The sequence below is a fragment of the Terrapene carolina genome, unplaced genomic scaffold, assembly GCF_002925995.2.
Source record: "Terrapene carolina triunguis isolate 2854851 unplaced genomic scaffold, T_m_triunguis-2.0 Scaffold88, whole genome shotgun sequence".
NCBI lineage: Eukaryota > Metazoa > Chordata > Testudines > Emydidae > Terrapene > Terrapene triunguis.
Window position 1 is genome coordinate 646,724 of NW_020664439.1, and position 20,113 is coordinate 666,836.

Sequence of the window (20,113 nt, forward strand, 5' to 3'; positions counted from 1 at the left end):
GGAGTGGCACTATGTGTGCAAGAAAATGTAGAATCAAATGAAGTAAAAATCTTAAATGAATCCACATTCCATAGAATCTCTATGGATGGTAATTTCATGCTCTAATAAGAATATAACAGTAGGGATCTATTATCGACCACCTGACCAGGACAGTGATAGTGACGATGAAATGCTAAGGGGGATTAGAGAGGCTATCAAAATAAAGAACTCGATAATAGTGGGGGATTTCAATTATCCCCATATTGACTGGGTACATGTCACCTCAGGACGAAATGCAGAGACAAAATTTCTCTATACTTTAAATGACTGCTTCTTGGAGCAGCTGGTACAGGAACCCAGAAGGGGAGAGGCAATTCTCGATTTAGTCCTGAGCGGAGCGCAGGATCTAGTCCAAGAGGTAACTATAACAGGACGGCTTGGAAATAGTGATAATATAACAACATTTAACATTCCTGTGGTGGAAAGCACACCTCAACAGCCCAACACTGTGGCATTTAATTTCAGAAAGGGGAACTATGCAAAAATGAGGAAGTTAGTTCAACAGAAATTAAAAGGTACAGTGACTAGAGTGAAATCCCTGCAAGCTGCATGGACACTTTTCAAAGATAAGATAGAGGCCCAACTTAAATGTATACCCCAAATTAAAAAACACAGTAAAAGAACTAAAAAAGAGCCACTGTGGCTTAACAACCATGTAAAAGAAGCAGTGAGAGATAAAAAGACATCTTTTAAAAAGTGGAAGTCAAATCCTAGTGAGGTAAATAGAAAGGAGCATAAACACTGCCAAATTAAGTGTAAATATGTAATAAGAAATGCCAAAAAGGAGTTTGAAGAACAGCTAGTCAAAAACTCAAAAGGTAATAAAATGTTTTTTAAGTACATCAGAAGCAGGAAGCCTGCTAAACAACCAGTGGGGCCCTGGACAATCGAGATACAAAAGGAGCACTTAAAGACGATAAAGTCATTGCGGAGAAACTAAATGAATTCTTTGCTTCAGTCTTCATGGCTGAGGATGTTAGGGAGATTCCCAAACCTGAGCTGTCCTTTGTAGGTGACAGATCTGAGGAATTGTCACAGATTGAAGTGTCACTAGAGGAGGTTTTGGAATTAATTGATAAACTTAACAGTAACAAGTCACCGGGATCAGATGGCATTCACCCAAGAGTTCCGAAAGAACTAAAATGTGAAATTGCAGCACTATTAACTACGGTTTGTAACCTGTCCTTTAAATCAGCTTCTGTACCCAATGACTGGAGGATAGCTAATGTAATACCAATATTTAAAAAGGGCTCTAGAGGTGATCCCGGCAATTACAGACCGGTAAGTCTAACGTCAGTACTAGGCAAATTAGTTGAAACAATAGTAAAGAATAAAATTGTCAGACACATAGAAGAACGTAACTTTTTGGGCAAAAGTCAACATGGTTTCTGTAAAGGGAAATCATGTCTTAGTAATCTATTAGCGTTCTTTGAAGGGGTCAACAAACATGTGGACAAGGGGGATCCAGTGGACATATTTATCTCGTTGGACTGACCTAACACTTGGTAAAGCACCCCCATCCTTTCATGTATTTATACCTGCTCCTGTATTTTTTACTTCATACATCTGATGAAGTGGGTTCTAGCCCATGAAAGCTTATGCCCAAATAAATGTGTTAGTCTCTAAGGTGCCACAAGGACTCCTCATTTTTTTTATAGTGTACTTAGATTTCCAGAAAGCCTTTGACAAGATCCCACACCGAAGACTCTTACATAAATTAAGTTGTCATGGGATAAGAGGGAAAAGCCTTTCATGGATTGAGAACTGGTTAAAAAAGACAGGGAACAAAGGGTAGGAATAAATGGTAAATTTTCAGAATGGAAGTGGTAAATAGTGGTGTTCCCCAAGCGTCAGTCCTAGGGCTAATCCTATTCAATTTATTTATAAATGATCTGGAGAAAGGGGTAAACAGTGAGGTGGCAAAGTTTGCAGATGATACTAAAACTGCTCAAGATAGTTAAGACCAAAGCAGACTGTGAAGAACTTCAAAAAGATCTCACAAACCTAAGTGATTGGGCAACAAAATGGCAAATGAAATTTAATGTGGATAAATGCAAAGTAATGCACATTGGAAAAAATAATCCCAACGATACATACAATATGATGGGGGCTAATTTAGCTACAACTAATCAGGAAAGATCTTGGAGTCATCGTGGATAGCTCTCTGAAGACGTCCACGCAGTGTGCAGCAGCAGTCAAAAAAGCAAACAGGATGTTAGGAATCATTAAAAAAGGGATAGAGAATAAGACGGAGAATATCTTATTGCCCTTCTATAAATCCATGTACACCCACATCTTGAATACTGCGTACAGATGTGGTGGTCTCATCTCAAAAAAAGATATACTGGCATTAGAAAAAGTTTAGAAAAGGACAACTAAAATGATTAGGGGTTTGGAATGGGTCCCATATGAAGAGATTAAAGAGGCTAGGACTTTTCAGCTCGGAAAAGAGGAGACTAAGGGGGGATATGATAGAGGTATATAAAATCATGAGTGATGTGGAGAAAGTGAATAAGGAAAAGTTATTTACTTGTTCCCATAATATAAGAACAAGGGGCCACCGAATGAAATTAATGGGCAGCAGCTTTAAAACAAACGAAGTTCTTCACACAGCGCATAGTCAACCTGTGGAACTCCTTGCCTGAGGAGGTTGTGAAGGCTAGGAAAAGAGAACTAGATAAATTCATGGAGGTTAAGTCCATTAATGGCTATTAGTCAAGATGGGTAAGGAATGGTGTCCCTAGCCTCTGTTTGTCAGAGGGTGGACATAGATGGCAGGAGAGAGATCACTTGATCATTACCTGTTAGGTTCACTCCCTCTGGGGCACCTGGCATTGGCCACTGTCAGTAAACAGGATACTGGGCTGGATGGACCTTTGGTCTGACCCAGCATGGCCGTTCTTATGTTCTTATGCTTTGTTCTGTGTCGTTGCATCCACCGCAAGAGAATTGGGTTGTGGGTGGGAAAAGAAATTGACGTCCCTCGCGGGCATGTCGTATTTACGTTCAGCTTTCTTGCATGTTGGTGGAATGGAAACGGGTCTGCCGGAGAGTATCTAGGAGAGCTTCATTTATGGGTAGTGCGATCTTGGAGGGTGCAGAGGGTTGGAGGATTTTGAGGCGTCTATGTTGTGTCTCCTGGACTTCCTCCAAAGGGATGTCCTGGCTGAGTGCCATTCTCTTGAAAAGTTCCTGGAATTGCTTAAAGTCCTCCACGTTTTGTGGAGGTGGAGGCATGAGGGCGTCTTCTGAGGCTGATGGTGAGGCAGAAGCCGGTAAATCCGGGAAGGGTTCATAGTCCACCTCTTCAGGAGGGGGTTCAGGAGCTCTAGATGTTGATGGAGCTGGAGATATAGGCGAGTTTGTGGTCCGGTAGAAGAGGCGCAAGGAGGAGCGGTGGCAGGAGCCGACCACAGGTACCACTGAGACCAGGGCACCAGGTAGGAAAAGTTGGGTCCCGGCCATTAGGGGACAAAGTAGGGAAACTGAGGCTGATTCTTATGATGCGCCATGTCTTGGGGTACGTATGGCTCCGGTGGAGGGGGAGACACAGGCAGGGAGAACTCTGCCTGCTGCTGTGTGCCGTTCTCACGATCAGTGAAAGTAGCCAGGTCAGGTGGTGAGAGCTGCTGTTCAAACAGTGCGTGCTCCATGTGGAGGAGAGGAGAGGAGAGGAGAGTCAGGCTCAGGGGCCACAGAGATATCCTGCTGATGCAGGAATTGTTGCTGCACCCTAGGCTGGTATGCTGCAGAGCGTGAAGTGTGAGCAGCAGCCCAGTGATTTTAGTTTCACTTTTGCAGGAGCTGTGAGACGCTCGTGAGTGCCCCAAAGGGGGTCTGAATCTGCTCCGGGGGTGGCAGGCAGGGTCGGTGCCGTGGTGGAACGCGTTGCCAGCACCGGGCCCATTGGAGGGACCAGTGCCGAGGAGAGCTTCCTGCTGTGGTAAGTCAGGTCGCTGCTTTTGAGCCCTATGTGAGTTGCTTCTGAAGTGCGGGGGCAGTCAGAGTTGCCTGCTCTCGGTGCTGACAGCACCAAGGGTAAAGACCCTGCAGGAGATCCTTTACCCTTTTGAGTGTCTCTGAGAGGAGACATTAGGGTTTCCTGCCTCTTCCCGTGAGAGGGTGAAGCCGTGCTCCCAGTCTGTTCTGACTTGGCAGGGGACCCTGAGGGAGAGGGTTTACTGCTCTTTTCCATAGGCAGCTGCAGAGCTTTCTCCACGAGGAGCATTTTTAGCTGCAAGTCTCTGTCAGGGCAAGCTCTAGTTTTTAAGTTGGTGCAGTGGAGACACTTCACAGGGATGTGTCTCTCACCAAGGCATTTAACGCAGAGTGAGTGCCCGTCAGACCGTGGCATAGACTCCTTGCAGGAGCCACATTTCTTAAAGCCTGGCGACCCCGGTATAATGAAAGTATGAGCGGGCAGGGAAGTCTCAACAAGAGACTAACTTGAGGAATGTTTTTTTTTTTTTTTTTTTTTAATTTAAACTAATGAACTATACTAAAGGAAAGGGAGAACTGGGGAATGGCTAGCTAACTATTTCTATTTTTCTCTACTTATTTCCTACAGTAACCAGGGAAGAGATGAGCACTGCCCCAAGTCCCGTCTTCACCTGAGGACGGTTGAGAAGGAACTGAGAGGGGTGCAGGACGCGCGCGCTCAGGCAGACCCTAACGATGCCGCAAGACAGCAGCTGAGCGCGTGCGTCCCGACCAGGCACTGCTACTGAAGATCTATCAATGGCGCCAGGACGCACCGTCACCTGGAGTGGAGCACGCACAGGGACAGCACTCATAGAAGTTGTTTCTTTCTATACCCTGACAAGTTAATGGTTGGCTTATTCCTGAAACAGGAGAGAGGTTATATCATATATTACGTTTGTCCTATCTAATATAACTACAGATGTTGTCATCCATATACATGTCTGATGGCTTTTTATTCCTAGTAAGCTCTTGGCCTCAACTATATCCTGTGGCAATGAGCTGTACAGGCTAATTCTGCTTTGTGTAAAAAGACTAAATTTAAAAGGAAACATAAGTATGAGTAAAATGCTGAATGTATTAGCTAGCTTATTCACCATGCACACTTGCTAAGTGCAAATGCATCAAACCACTAAGTTGTGACATGATTGTAGTTTCTCATAAAAGCTTTACTTTGATTCCGCCCCCCAAAATCAGCCATATTCTCTCTCTAGAGAAGAACACACTTAGCTCCTCGTGACTGCTTTATAAGGGATCGAGGGACTTTTTGGTAGTCCATAACTCCAGAATATATAATGTAGTCTTTTTTCTCATTGTTTCTTCAACCAAGAAGACTCTCAATCTGTAAGATGAAAGGATCACTATGTGGAAGATTTCTCTGTCCCTGGAATCCTGAAATGTGATCCATTACTTCCAGATGTTTCTCATTTTCAAGGACAAAAGTAATGAGCTGTCAGATCCTTCTGTTGTGAAATTAGAATCATGAGACAAATTTCTGGCAGGTCACCACAGTGCCAATCATGACCAAAAGGGATCACAGAGCAGCAACTGAACTGTAACAATCCATTGAGGCTCTTGTGAGTTAAAAATCTGAGAATCGCTGGATGATGAAAGTTCACTTGAATTACTATGATAGCTAAGTTAGCATTTTAACTTCTAGCACTTCTATTTCAAAGAACACATCTCATGGAAAAACTGAAGGTAAAATAATTTTTAATTAAAATCAAAACCAACAGCTTACCTTCAATTTCATGTGTAAGCATCAACAACTTGCTTCGTAGTTGCTAAAACAAATCAAAATATATCTTAGACCATTAAAGTCACAGGGTTTATACAAAGGGCACTTTGCTGCCTGAGCACGACTACTGCAGTGCACAGACCCTCCCTCATATGTGGGGAACAACCTGCAAGTTAAACTTTGACTAAGATAATCAAAATCAAGTCTCAATCTGCTACAAAGACAACATTCAAAATGTAAAGCAAATGTAAACCAACGCAGAGATGTCTGCTGAGTCTGCAGACAGCGTGGAACATAGCTTTTGTCAGAGCTAACTGCTGTTGTAATAACTAGACCTACCGATTTACCATAATTGTGAATTCAACTGTCAGAAGTGAGTGAGTGAAAGCTCATAAAACGTCACAATAATCTGTAACAATAAATGTTGATGGGTAAAGGGGCAAAAGTGAGACAAAAAGACTAGGGTAGTTAGAACAAAAAGGCCTTCTGCTATAATTCAGGAACTGTTTTCAGATCATGCCTGGTAAACAAGAGAAGTGTGGGGCCTGAAATCAATGAACCCAAACTGGTGTGTCAGAATTAGGCCTAACTGATGAACAAAAAAATAGGGGGATGGGCTATTCCAGCTATCAATCCCTTTTGCAGTCCTAAAAAGAGACCACTGGCTAACTGAAAGATGAGAGCAGGGGAAGGAGTGGGCTTCATCATCATAGGTGCCACCCCCACTGTCTCCTGGGACCCTGGACCTTCTTCATTCTAATTCTGAGAGATGTCCTGACCAGACTGGGCCACAGAGAGGGACTCAGATGACATCACCACCTCCACCTCTACCTGATCCTGCTAAATCCCAAGCACCACCTGGAAATGTGAGACTCTGCCTTCCCTCCATCCCCCAATCTGTAATTTTCCTTCCCTACCCTATTTATTTCTATTCTTACATCTCTCTTCTTTTTCCTTGTCTAGTAAGAGTCTGGCTTAGCCAGCCAATGCTGTATATTTTGCATCCTGTGACCAGAAAAAGGCAGCTAAGTGAAATGCCCTAAACAGTCCAAGTTTGCCAGGTCTCAGAGTGGTTGATCAAATCACGTGCTGCGCCTGTATTTCTCCAGCAATGAGGCTGCAAGTGAGAGTTGACACCAGAGACAGACGCTGCATTTGCTAACTTTGCTGTTCTTTTTTTCCCTCCCCTTTTGTGTGTTTTGTCTTGTTTTGTCTTCTAGGAAACAGGACTGGACTTTAACAAACAAAAACAAAACAGCTCCAGCCATCAACTAAGTTTTTCTCTTTTCCCCAAAAAGGACAGTTATTACCAAATAAGAGACTGCCAAACAAGGAGTTTTTCCTTCAAGAGACTCTCTAAAGGGAAAGGGAAGTTGTTAAAATGAAAGCCTCACTTAACTCTTCACATTTAAAATGCTTAAACTGTTTCTCTCTCTTCTGTATCTTTAATAAAAGGTTAAAAAGGACTCAGTGTATTTGCCATGATACTACCCTGTTTCCCCGAAAATAAGACAGTGTCTTATATTAATTTTTGCTCCCAAAGATGCGCTGGGTCTTATTTTCAGGGGAGGTCTTATTTTTCTTGTCCTGCGGCCAATCAGTGAGCTGTGCGGCGGCGCCCGCCGCTACAGTCCAGAGGAGTCAGACGCTTTACGGTAGCTTCGGGGCCTTATATTCCGGGGTGGCCTTATTATCGGGGAGGTCTTATTTTCGGGGGGATGCCTTATATTACAGCGAGAGGCAAAACTGGAAGTAGGTCTTATTTTCGGGGGATGTCTTATTTTCGGGGAAAGACGGTAAGCAGGCTGAGGTCTCTGTAAATCAAACACTGAACCTTGTTTACAACTGTTTAATATTGGACAGTTTCAGGGTCCCGTTACCACCTCTGACTCTTTGGGCCCTTTATGCCATCTAAAATTAATACAATACTGCCCTCATTCATCTCAGCAGAACAACACTGAAAACTAATGATGACATTTTAGTTTCAACACAACCTATTTCGCTGCTGATCATTTTAGCAGAAGTGTTCAGCTTTTGAATACAGGACCTCAGTTTACTATACCTCAAGCATTACTAGGAAGGCACCATGAACATCTCCTTTCTTCTCCAGCAGGTAGGAGGAAGCTTCATGGAGCAGGTGTTTCTGGGTAATCTGGGCAAAAAAAGAGTCTATTTTAAAGAATCTACTGTTTCTGTTGTTAGATAGAATGGAGTGATTGCATTAGTCAGAGTGGACTTCACATCTCCTGTGCATCCATGTGCTCATGATCCTGGACATTACCCATCTGAGGCACACAGACATTTTCACACTGGATGGAGTGTCTTCATTCCTAATCACACACTATAACTATTAAAAAGGGAATTCAAAGCTTAAACAGAAACAAACAAAAATCAAAATCAAGGAAAGATTATGAGCCATAATAAATCAATCAATCAAATACAGGTCAATAAGAATCTCTACCAGCAGTAAAATGCTGGAAGTGCTGCCTACGGAAGTACCAGTCTCTTATGGTTTCAAGCACCTTCCAACGCTTTTACCAGTCACAATAGAGAGCTCTATTCGCATAACCTATTTACATGTAAAGGAAACTCCACATACTGCCATTAGAATGTGAATGTTTGTATGTTTATATATGAAACAGACTGCAATCTGACTGTACTGACTTGAATGACATTCCCTAAAAGAACCGCTTTACACAGGATCTAACCCAGGGATGGGAAAACATGGCTCAGCCCCGCTCTGGCGCTCCAGCCAGGGCTTGCTCCGGCCGGAGCACTGGGTCGGGGCCGCACCAGGCGGCTCGGCCCTGCTCCGGCCAGGGCGCAGGGTCGGGGCCGCACCATGTGGCTCCTGGAAGCCACGGCATGGCCCCGCTCCAGCTCCTACACACTCCAATGGGAGCTGCAGGGGCGGTGCCTGCAGATGAGGCAGCGTGCAGAGGCACCTGGCCGCACCTCCGCATAGGAGCCAGAGAAGGGACATGCCACTGCTTCTGGGAGCCGCTTGAGGTAAGCGCCGTTTGGAGCCTGCACCCACTAAGCCTCTCCCCATGCCCCAACCCCCTGCCCTAGTCCTGATTCCCCTCCTGCTCTCCAAACCCCTCAATCCCAACCCAGAGCACCCTCCTGCACCCCAAACCTCTCATCCCCAGCCCCACCCCAGAGCCCGCACCCCCGGCCGGAACCTGCACCCCTTCCCACACCCCTGCCTGAGCCCTGATCCCCCTCCCACCCTCAGAATCCCTCGGTTCCAGCCCAGAGCACCCTCCTACACCCCAAACTCCTCATCCCCAGCCCCACCCCAGAGCCCACACCCCCTCCTGAACCCCAACCCCAATTTTGTGAGCATTCATGGCCCGCCATACAATTTCTATTCCCCGATGTGGCCCTCGGGCCAAAAAGTTTGCCCACCCCTGATCTAACCAAATGACAGAGGTAAAAATTCCATTCTGAAGACTTAGATCCTCTCCTCAATGAGCTGAGAACTGAATTTGGAAATTAGTAAGTTAAGTTTTAAATACAGCAGCAGCTAAACTGTTCTCTCACACCACACAGGCAACATCATGAATAGGGTCAAAGCATGTTAGAATCAGATTTTACAATGTTTCCCAATTTTTCTTTATTTCCTAACCATGTGAGAATGACAATTAATAACTGGGCTAATATAATTGTGACTTAGACTGGAGCATAGCTCTGTTTGTCCTGTCCATGCTGACTGCCTAAACCATGACAGAAATTCATTTGACAGGAACTGCATTTAACTAAGTTTAAACACCTTTACTAAAATCTGACCAAATGTGGATGAGCACTCACAGTGTACCAGCCAACTTACCTGAATGGTCTCTTCCAGTCTGTAGAACTCCAGAACCTGCAGTGTCTCTAAAACCTGGTCAGGATTGTAGTGACACAACAACTCAATGAATTGTTCAGTGACACAGGGAGATATCTGTAGCATGTCCTGATTGATACCTTCCCTGGAACACAGACAGGAATTTTAATTGCTATTGTATCTCATTCAAGCAGTGGACATGTTAGATTAAAGTAAAAGGCTGCACGCAGCCGACAAAATACAGGTTACAAACCTAGAACTAAACCTGAAGAACAGCTGCCCTCTATAATGGCTCCCCTACAGAACAGCGTCAAATTCAAGAGCTCTGCCCTTCCCAAGAAGTTCTGTGGTTTGAGCCCAGAATACCTAAAAGGTCACCTGAAGCTCCAGGATGAAGACCAGGGTCAATAACTCCACTCCTCAGGCACACTGAAACTGTCCATCCCAAACGTAAAGCTCATCTGTGCCAGAGATGAAGCTTTCCTCAGGGCCTGGTCCCACATGTGGAACAAGCTCCCCAGGAAACAAGAGCTACCTCTACTTTCTGTTCCAATTACACATCACACTTGTTCGACCTGCCTTCAGTAAACACACACACACACAGCAGCCATGAAAGAAATAAAAAATTAGTAGTTGGAAAGGAAAGAGAAAAAACACAGGTGACAGATGTTAGCCACATCACTTAGTGCAGAACCAGAAGGTGGTCAGTCACTAGAGTGGCAAGGGCAGGATAAGAACATGAATGGCAATGAAGATCTGCTCGTTCCCTAGTTACTGAATTCCAGATTATTGTCCTCATAGTGAACATGTACACATGTAGCAGAACTGTGAAGTAAGTGGTCCAAGCCAGCAGGAGGGAGTGGAAGTGGAAAAGAGGACAGGAAGTCATTGGTGCAGGTGGTAGAGCATAGCAGTGCACTCTAGGATGAGTATGCACTGCGCAGCACAGGTAAAAGGACCTTATGTGGCTACAGCTCTCATAGTGTGGTTATGATTAGAAATACTATGATGTAGAAGTGGCAACTTATTTATCGGTTTGCTTTCCATGTGTACTCCGAGTAATACCTACCTAGATTCTGACCAAAAATACTTGTACTACTTTTGGCATTGCAGAGCCATTGCAGCTGTGGGAGTCTGAGCTGGATTCTTTTCTGGCTCTCCTTAGCAGAATTGTTAACCAAGTTAGGACCTCTGAAAACATGAGACAGGACCTAGAACCTTTTTACCATAGAGATGGAGGGAGTTAAGGGGTTTGGAGGACTACCTGGATTTACTCCCCCCCATATCTCTGATCAGAGAAGACAATCCTGTCATCTGCAAGTCCTGTGCACTGAAGAGTGACCACACTTGGAGTTGTCTCCACTGACTGGGGAGATGCAGAGACCTCCAGACTGAGCAAGTGCCTGTGGGCTGTGACTGTCGCAGAGCTTCCCTTCTGTGTTCTCAGCTGACATATGACTGATTGTTTGCATCTCTGAAATTTGAAAATTTTCTCTGTGGTTCATAATAGCGGTGTGGCAGAAACTGTGATGTACATGGTTTGTGAGAAGACATTTTCATTTTTGTCCAGGCATATAAATCCCCAGGGACCGAAGTGAGGCTTTGAAGTCCTTAAGCATGTCAAGTGAGGCATCAGTCTTCTCAGCAAACAACTTAGAGCCTTCGAAGGAGAGGTCTTCAACCGTTGTCTGAATCTCCTTCAGGAAACCTGAAAGATGCAACCATGAAGCTCGCCGCATCACAACTGCCGTTGAGATGGAATGGGCCGCTTTATCAGCCGAATCAAGTGTTGTCTGAAGTGTTGTTTTGGCCACTAACTGCTCCTCACTGATAATGGTTTGGAATTGTTCTCGTTGTGACTCCATGGATGGTCAATAAAAATGTTAAATTTGGCATAGTTCATATAGTTGTTGTCATAACTATAAAAGGGAAGGGTAACAGCCCTCCTGTGTACAATACTATAAAATCCCTCCTGGCCAGAGACTCCAAAATCCTTTTACCTGTAAAAGGTTAAGAAGCTCAGGTAACCTGGCTGACACCTGACCCAAAGGACCAATAAGGGAACAAGATACTTTCAAATCTTGGTGGGGGGAAGGCTTTTGTTTGTGCTCTTTGTTTTGGGGGGAGTTCGCTCTTGGGACTAAGAGGGACCAGACATCAATCCAGGCTCTCCAAATCTTTCTGAACAAGTCTCTCATATTTCAAACTTGTAAGTACAGCCAGGCAAGGCGTGTTAGTTTTATCTTTGTTTTCTCAACTTGTAAATGTACCTTTTTGCTAGAGTGTTTACCTCTGTTTGCTGTAACTTTGAACCTAAGGCTAGAGGGGGGTCCTCTGGGCTCTTTAAGTTTGATTACCCTGTAAAGTTATTTTCCATCCTGATTTTACAGAGATGATGTTGACCTTTTTCTTTAATTAAAAGCCTTCTTTTTAAGAACCTGATTAATTTTTCCTTGTTTTTAGATCCAAGGGGGTTGGATCTTGATCCACCAGGAGTTGGTGGGAGAAAGGAGGGGGGATGGTTAATTTCTCCTTGTTTTAAGATCCAAGGGGGTTGGATCTTGATCCACCAGGGAATTGGTAAAGAGTCTCTCAAGGCTACCCAGGGAAGGGAATTAGCACATTGGGAGTGGTGGCAGCGGACCAGATCTAAGCTGGTAGTTAAGCTTAGAAGTTTTCATGCAGGCCCCCACATCTGTACCCTAAAGTTCAGAGTGGGGAAGGAGCCTTGACAGTTGTACTTTGCCATTAAGGCCTTGGAGTTTGAAATTCTGAATTGCGAAGTAGCAGAAGAGTAGGCCTTCCTCCCAGATAAGTCAAGCTGCTTCCAATTCCTATCATAAAGGGTTGATTTGGAAGGATGTTGGCGGCCACGGGAATTCACTGCGTCAATCACGATGGAATTAGGTGGAGGGTGGGAGAAAAGAAATTCCGTACCCTTGGGGGGAATACATAGTATTTTTATTGGCCCTTTTGCATGTTGGTGAGGCCAATGCTGGCATTTGCCATATGAGCTTAGCAGCATGGATCCAAAAGCACCTCAGTGATACGGAGGGCTATGCTCGAGGAATAGGATGTATGTAAAATATCCAGCAGCTTATGGTGTATGTCTCTTTCCTCCTCTAGAGGTATTTGCAAGGTATCTGCCATCCTCTTCATAAGGTCTTGGAAGAGCTTAAAATAGTCTGCCATAGATGGTGTAGGGGGCATAAAAAATGGTTACTGACTTTCCGTAACTGATGTTCTTTGAGGTGTGTTGCTCATGTCCATTCCAATGTAAGTGTGTGCTCGTCCTGAGCACCGCCACTCGAAAGTTTTTCCCTCAGTGGTATGTTGGGTCAACTCTGGTGCCCTCTGGAGTTGCGCCCCCATAGCGCCCGTATATAGGGCCCCGATGACATGCTGCCTCCTCAGTTTCTTCTTGCCAGTTAAGTCTGACAGAGAAGCAAGAAGGGGGAGGAGGGTTTGGAATGGACACGAGGAACACAGCTTGAAGAACAAGAGTTATGAAAGGTTAGTAAGGATTTTTTCTTCTTTGAGTGCTTGCTCATGTACATTCCAATGTAGGTGACTCCCAAGCAATTGTGCAGGGAGGGTTCAGAGTTCATTGGCAGATGGACTGTAACACCACTTGGCTGAAACCCACATCATCTCTAGCTTCTGGGTGATGGGTAGAGCAGAGGTCCCCAAACTGTGGGGCACCCCCCCCCCAGAGGGGCACGGAGGAACACTCAGGGGTGTGTGGCTGGGGCACGGGCACGGGCCAGCCCCCACAGGAGTGGGGAGGGAGCACCAGCCATCTCTGCCCCTGGGGCACTGGCCGCTGGCCCCAGCTCTGGTCCTGGCCCCGCCCCCAGGTGTGGCCTCCTTACTCCTGTCCGTGTCCCCCACCACCCGGAGCTATGGCCTTTCTCCTGTCTCAGCGCGGGGGGGGGGGGGGGGCACAGACAGGGTATGGGGGAGGCGCGAGGTAAAACATTTGGGGACCACTGGTGTAGTGGGATGCGAAAGTGTGGACTGATGACTATGTTGCCACTCTACATATGTCCTGAATCGGGACTTCTGCCACGAACGCCGCTGCTGTAGAATGGGCTGTCAGTGGAGGAGCTGGGACCATCCATAGGTCATAGTATGTGCAGATACAGGCACTGATCCACAACAAAATTCTCTGGGCCGAGATTAGCAGGCCTTTCATTCTGTCTGCAATAGCTACGAAAAGTTGAGTGGATTTCGGAAAGGGTTTAGTCCTCTCTCTGTAAAAGGCTAGTGCACACCTAACATCTAGCAAGCGAAGTCTCTGTTCTTCCCTGTTAGCCTGTGGCTTCTGATAGAAGACAGGTAGGAAGATATCGTGGTTACTATGGAATTGTGAGATCACCTTTGGCATGAAGGCCGGGTGTGGCCACAGCTGAACCTTGTCTTGAAGAAAACTATGTACGGTGGTTCTAAAGTCAGAGCTCGGATCTCTGAGACCCTTCTGGCAGAAGTAATGATGACCAGGAAAGCCATCTTCCAGGACAGGTGGAGCAGAGAGCATGTTGCCAGCGGTTCAAATGGGGATCCTGTTAGCCTTGCAAACACCAAGCTGAGGTCCCGGAGAGAGAGTCGTGTGCATACCTGGGGGTATAGCCCTCCAATCCTTAAGGAAACAGCCACTGATCGAGTTTGAGAAGCTGTTCACCCATGGGTGAAAGGCTGAGACTGCAGCTAGATGGACCCTAACAGATGATACTGTTAGGCCTTGCTGTTTCAAGTGGAGTAGGTAATCTAGGATTAAAGGCAGTGTTGACTGAGTAGGCAAAACCGCCTTTTGTGCTGACGAGATCGAGAATCTCTTCCACTTTGCCAGGTAAGTGGTTCTAGTGGACAGTTTCCTGCTCCCTAAAAGCACCCTGCAAACCGGCTCAGACCATGCCAGTTCTGTGGGATTCAGCCATGGAGCTTCCACGCCATGAGATGAAGGGACTTGAGGTTCAGATGACACAGATGGCCCTGAGAGATCAGGTCTGGAAACAGGGGCAGGCTGATTGGTGTGTCCACCAAGAGATCTAGGAGGGTGGTGAACCAGTGCTGATGTGGCTGGGCTGGAGTTATCAGGATAAGGCATGTCCTTGTCCCTTCTGACCTTCAGCAGGACTCTGTGTATGAGAGGGATGTGAGAGAACGCGTAGAAGAGATGGACCGTCCAAGAGAGTAGAAAGGCATCTATGAGCGTGCCCGGGCTGTGACCTAGGAAGAAGCAGAACTGAAGACACTTCTTGTAGTGCTTTGTCGCGAACAGGTCTACCTAGGGAGTTCCCCACCTCTGGAAAATGGTGCTCATGATGTCTGGGCGAACGGACCACTCATGATGGTTGGAAAAGGATCTGCTGAGATGATCTGTTAACTTGTTCTGCGACCCCAGAAGGTAGGAAGCTTCAAGGTGGATCAAGTGGGCTATGCGGAATTCCCATAGGCAAAGAACTTCCTGGCATTCCTGGGGAGAGGAATGCACTCCGTCCTACCTGTTTATGTAAAACACTGTTGTTGTGTGTCGGTCCTTACACAGAACACAGTTGCCCTCCAAGTGGGGTTGGAACACCTGGCAGGCTAGGCTCACCACCCTCAGTTCCCTCACATTGATGTGTAAAGAGAGCTCTTACAGGGACTGATATGTCTGCAATGAAACACTGACAGTTGGGGCCTCGAGAATGGGACTCCTACACATACTGTCCGGAGATCCAGCCGTCAATGAAGTGGAACTGGTAAGATGGGGTGTACCCTTTCTTTGGAAGCTGAGGATCTGTTAATACTGCGAGTGTCTAGTGGATCGGGGCTGGACACTCCTACACTTGGAGGGCTCGGGGGTTGGAGTGTGCCTATTGATAACCTGTAGAGAGACAGTGGGCACTGGGTACGTGAGCTTATGTTGCCCATGGCCAATGGAGCTGGAGAGCTGACCCACAGTAGGCACTAACAAGGGCTCCTCATGATAAGGGCAGGTGGTAGCAAGGTGCCTCACAGCTCTGGGAACCCCTGGGAAGCGTCCCAGTATCAATTCTCCAGAGGTACCAGTTCTGCCTTCAAGGTTCAAGAATGGGATACAGACCCTAAGAAAATAGGAATAAACACCTTTTCTGGAAGTGATGCTGGCACTTGTTATCTGACTCCCAACCTTGAGAGGAAGCTGACTTCTTTCCTTAAGGATCCATGAAAAGGAATAGGGAAGGACCACTGGGTTTTGGCATAGTTAGAGCTGAGTAACAACTTTCTATGAGTGCTGGTACCCATCAATCCAAGGTGATCAATTGCATGCCAGAAAAAAAAAAAAGGATTATAAAGCTGTGCAAAACTATAGTAAGTGAGTTCAGAATCAATTCCAGGGAGAAGAGGGAACATGCGCGGAGGAAAAGGACATACAGTAGGGCAATACAGGGGGTCCCCGGTATAAGTCTCTCCCTTATCCGTTGTTTTGGATACCCATCGCTCATCAATAGAGGAACGTGTTCCAATTCATGCTGGTCCTGATCTGCATCTGTGTCATTTTCATGGATTGGCACTGACATGAATTGGAACATGTTCCCCTATTGTACAGTACAGTACTGTAGCTGTGTCTGCTGGCAGTCCACAGGGCCACCAATCAACTCCTCCCCCTCCCTCCCAGTGCCTACTGAATGCCGTGATCAGCTGTTAGGTGGCGTTCAGGAAGCGCGGGGAGGAGGGGGACGGGGCGCTCGGAGGAGAGGGTGGAACTAGGCAGGAAGAGGCAGGGCGGGCCCCAAGTACAGTACTGTCCTGTACCCAACATGAGTGCAAAACACATTCAAAGTGTTAAAGGTGCGCTTGTGTCTAAGAGGCAACGCAAAAGTGTAACATTAGAAGTGAAATTAGATGTTATAAAATGTATTGAAAGAGGTGAGTGTGCAGCCGACATTGCTCGTATTGTCGGTTTGCCTGGTTCGACAGTACGCTCAATTTTTAAGAGTGCTGATTGAATTCGTGAAAGGGCTAGAAGTGCTACATAACTGTCATCAAGGAAGATAACGAAACAAAGCAGCAGTACAATGGAGAAAATTGAATGCTTGCTGGCTGACTGGATTGATGACCTCCACGAAAAGAAAATGCCCGTGAATTTAAGCTTGATTCAGGAGAAGGCCAAAAGCTTGTATAACGATTTAAAGGAAAGAGAGGGAGAGAGAGCTCAACAGCAGAAAAGGAAACCTTCAATACTAGTTGTGGGTGGTTCCACAGATTTCAGATGTGGGCCAATCTACATAATGTAAAACTCACAGGAGAAGCAGCTACTGTGGATGAAGATGCAGCTGAAATGTTTCCTACGCAGCTAAACACAATTGTTTCGGAAGGTGGCTACTTTGCAAAACAAGTTTTTAACATTGACGAGACAGGCCTTTACTGGAAGAAGATACCCACAAGGGCATATTTCTCGTGACGAGAAGACTGCTCCTAGGTTCAAAGCCTCAAAAGGCCGCTTAACCCTTCTGCTTGGGGGAAATGCAGAAGGCGATTACAAGTTGAAGCCCATGCTTGTCTACCACAGTGAAAACCCAAGAGCAATGAGGGGCTACGTCAAGTCTCGTCTCCCCGTAATTTGGAAGTCGAACAGAAAGTCCTGGAGGACATGCAAAATTTTCCATGAGTGGTTTGTAGACCATGCTGTTCCTAAATTTAAGGTTTACTGTCAGAAGGAAAATTTGGCATTTAAGGTTCTCCTTCTGCTGGATAACGCAAGTGCCCATGAACTGGACTATGAAGCCCTCTGCCCGAACATCAAGGTCCTATTTTTGCCACCCAACACCACATCATTGCTGCAGCCTATGGACCAGGGTGTAATGGCCACATCCAAGGTTATTACCTATGGAGGACGTTCTCCATGCTGATTAAGGAGATGGCAGGTGAAGGAAAGCCCAGTGTAAAGGAGTTTTGGAAGTCCTATAACATCTTGAACTGCATGGAAAACATTGACGTGTCGTGGGAAGAGGTCACTTCGCAATGTATGAACGGCGTTTGGCACCGTGCATGGCCAGATATTGGCCACAGCTTTGTGGGATTTGATGCCGTTCCTGCTCTCGAGCAAGAATTTGTCATGTTGCCGGAGGAAGTCGGCTTCGAGGAGGTGGAGGACGATGTACAGGAGTTGTTGGAGTTTCATGCTCAGCAACTGACAAATGAGGAACTGATTGAGCTGGACCAATAAGAGATATCCGAAGAAAGCAAGGACGGTGATGACGATGACACAGGGCAGGAAGCCGGAGTCTGACGACAAAGAATCTCTCCCGTTTCTTTGGATTGCTGGATGAGATGACGGAAATCATACAGAGCAGTGATCCTTTTCGTGAATGGTCTGCCAAAGTCTCCAGGGCTCTCAATGATGCAGTGGCTTGCTACAGGGAGATCTATCGTTCAAAGATTCATGCAGGAGAGCAGATGTCGATAAAATCCTTTTTTAAGACTTCTGCAACCAAAAAGCCAGCCATGGAAAAGCCAGCCAAAGAAAACCCAGCCTCCACTCTTACCTAAATTTAGTGTAATTGACGATGTTTTATACTGTATTAAAATTTTCTGTGTTTGAATGGTGTTAGTAGGGTTCCACATTATTTTATTCAATGTTTTATGTGTAAAATGTGTACTGTAGAACCTGTCACTGTAAAAAGGTACAGTGTTTAGGTGAAAAGAGCATTGTCGTAGACGAGTGTGGTGCAGTTGTGAACACATCCTCCTCTTATTCCGTTATGTCTTTGGTGAAAAATTCCCCGGTATGTGTCGTTTTGGTATCCATCACCCTTTTCAAGAATGCAACCCCAATGTATATAGGAGACCGCCTGTACATAGGAGAAGCATGTATCCAAAAAGGGACGTACACATAGGGGGTCACCACAATGGAGTATCCATGGCAAGAAGAGTATGCTGAAGAAGATAGAGATCACTCCACTTGGCATGATTCTGCCTTCTTTAAAGGGAACGGGTACCCCCAGCAACCTTCCCACAGATCTCTGGGCCAGAGGCTTGCTGCACACACCAAGCCATGTTGAGCTGATTAATCTGTTAAGACTGTAAAACTACTTAACACAGCATGTAAATATAGTCCAGCCCCTCTGCCTCAGCATGGGGGGAGGGGTGGACTAGGTGAGGTCTCAAGGTCCCTTCCAGCCCTACATGTCTATGATTTTATAATTCTGTCCTAAATTTAGATATAAATTTGTTCATGCTTCTCATCACTTTGTTCTGGTAAAAACAACAGGCACTGCAGGTACATCACCCAAACACACATCACAAATGAATGGATTTCATTACACTTGTTTGCAATGGAAACACACTCTCCTGGGAAGTGATCAGGAAATGGAAATGAAAATGAAAATATAATAAAAGCTTTGATAAGAGAACTGTAGCAATATACACTTTGCTCTATTTTCCATCATTGCTTATCAGTCATGGACACAAGGGCACTGGGTTTTAAATTTCCCATGGCAATTTCTATTAACCCCGATGCCCCTACTTTAAAATAAAACTCTAGCTAAATTAAATGGGCCAGATTAATCTCTGATGTATTTCCCCTAACTTCAGTGTAGTTACATCAGGGGGATGAATCTAGTCTCATGTGCTGCCACAAAAACATTTGTAGTTGAGACACTAAACTCATTTGTTCCTCTAGGAATCTCTGTTTTAATAAAACCTCTGCCTGAAAGAGGATATAAACATTCATATGGATTGGAGAAAGACAGATGTTTTTGAAGGGGCTTGAATCATGGTTCTTCCTTCTGACATGCTACAAAGATTGGACATTTAAAAAAAATTTTTTTTTTTTAAATAAGCTGTTGTAGATGTTCTTTGACTGTTCAGCAGCCGTGAAATTAAGTTATAACCTTGCAGATTAGGCCTTTTGAAGTAAATAAACCAAATCAATTTACAAACTACTGTGAAAAAAGTTTCACTATTTTATAAAGTGCAAACAAATTATATTGCTAAAGCTCATTTTGAAGTATGTCCCCATTACACACAAATCCACAGCACTGGCAACACAACATAGTCAGTAGGAGCTTGTGTGTTATGAATAATAAACTACTCCAATAATCTAAGGTCTCTTCAGAGAGAATTTCTTAAGAATAGGACAGGTCAGGGGAATATTGTCAATAAAAACAACAAGGAGTCTGGTGGCACCTTAAAGACTAACAGATTTATTTGGGCATAAGCTTTCGTGGGTAAAAACCTCACTTCTTCGGATGCATAGAGTGAAAGTTACAGATGCAGGCATTATATACTGACACATGGAGAGCAGGGAGTTACTTCGCAAGTGGAGAACCAGTGTTGACAGGGCCAATTCAATCAGGGTGGATGTAGTCCACTCCCAATAATAGATGAGGAGGTGTCAATTCCAGGAGAGGAAAAGCTGCTTCTGTAATGAGCCAGCCACTCCCAGTCCCTATTCAAGCCCAGATTAATGGTGTTAAATTTGCAAATGAATTTTAGTTCTGCTGTTTCTCTTTGAAGTCTGTTTCTGAAGTTTTTTTGTTCAATGATAGTGACTTTTAAAT

At 45.3% G+C, this 20,113-nt stretch overlaps 1 protein-coding gene across 1 annotated transcript in view; it reads right to left on the reverse strand.

Moving 5' to 3' along the window:
* Nucleotides 1-20,113, reverse strand: part of VPS8 (VPS8 subunit of CORVET complex) — a 264,409-nt gene that overhangs the window by 92,159 nt on the left and 152,137 nt on the right. The window contains exons 35-39 of the mRNA XM_029911106.1: nt 17,568-17,766; nt 11,175-11,292; nt 9,588-9,729; nt 7,818-7,907; nt 5,759-5,801 (exon numbers count right to left, since the gene is read on the reverse strand). Of these exons, the coding sequence (XP_029766966.1) occupies nt 5,759-5,801; nt 7,818-7,907; nt 9,588-9,729; nt 11,175-11,292; nt 17,568-17,766 (592 nt within the window). The remainder of the gene's footprint in view (nt 1-5,758; nt 5,802-7,817; nt 7,908-9,587; nt 9,730-11,174; nt 11,293-17,567; nt 17,767-20,113) is intronic.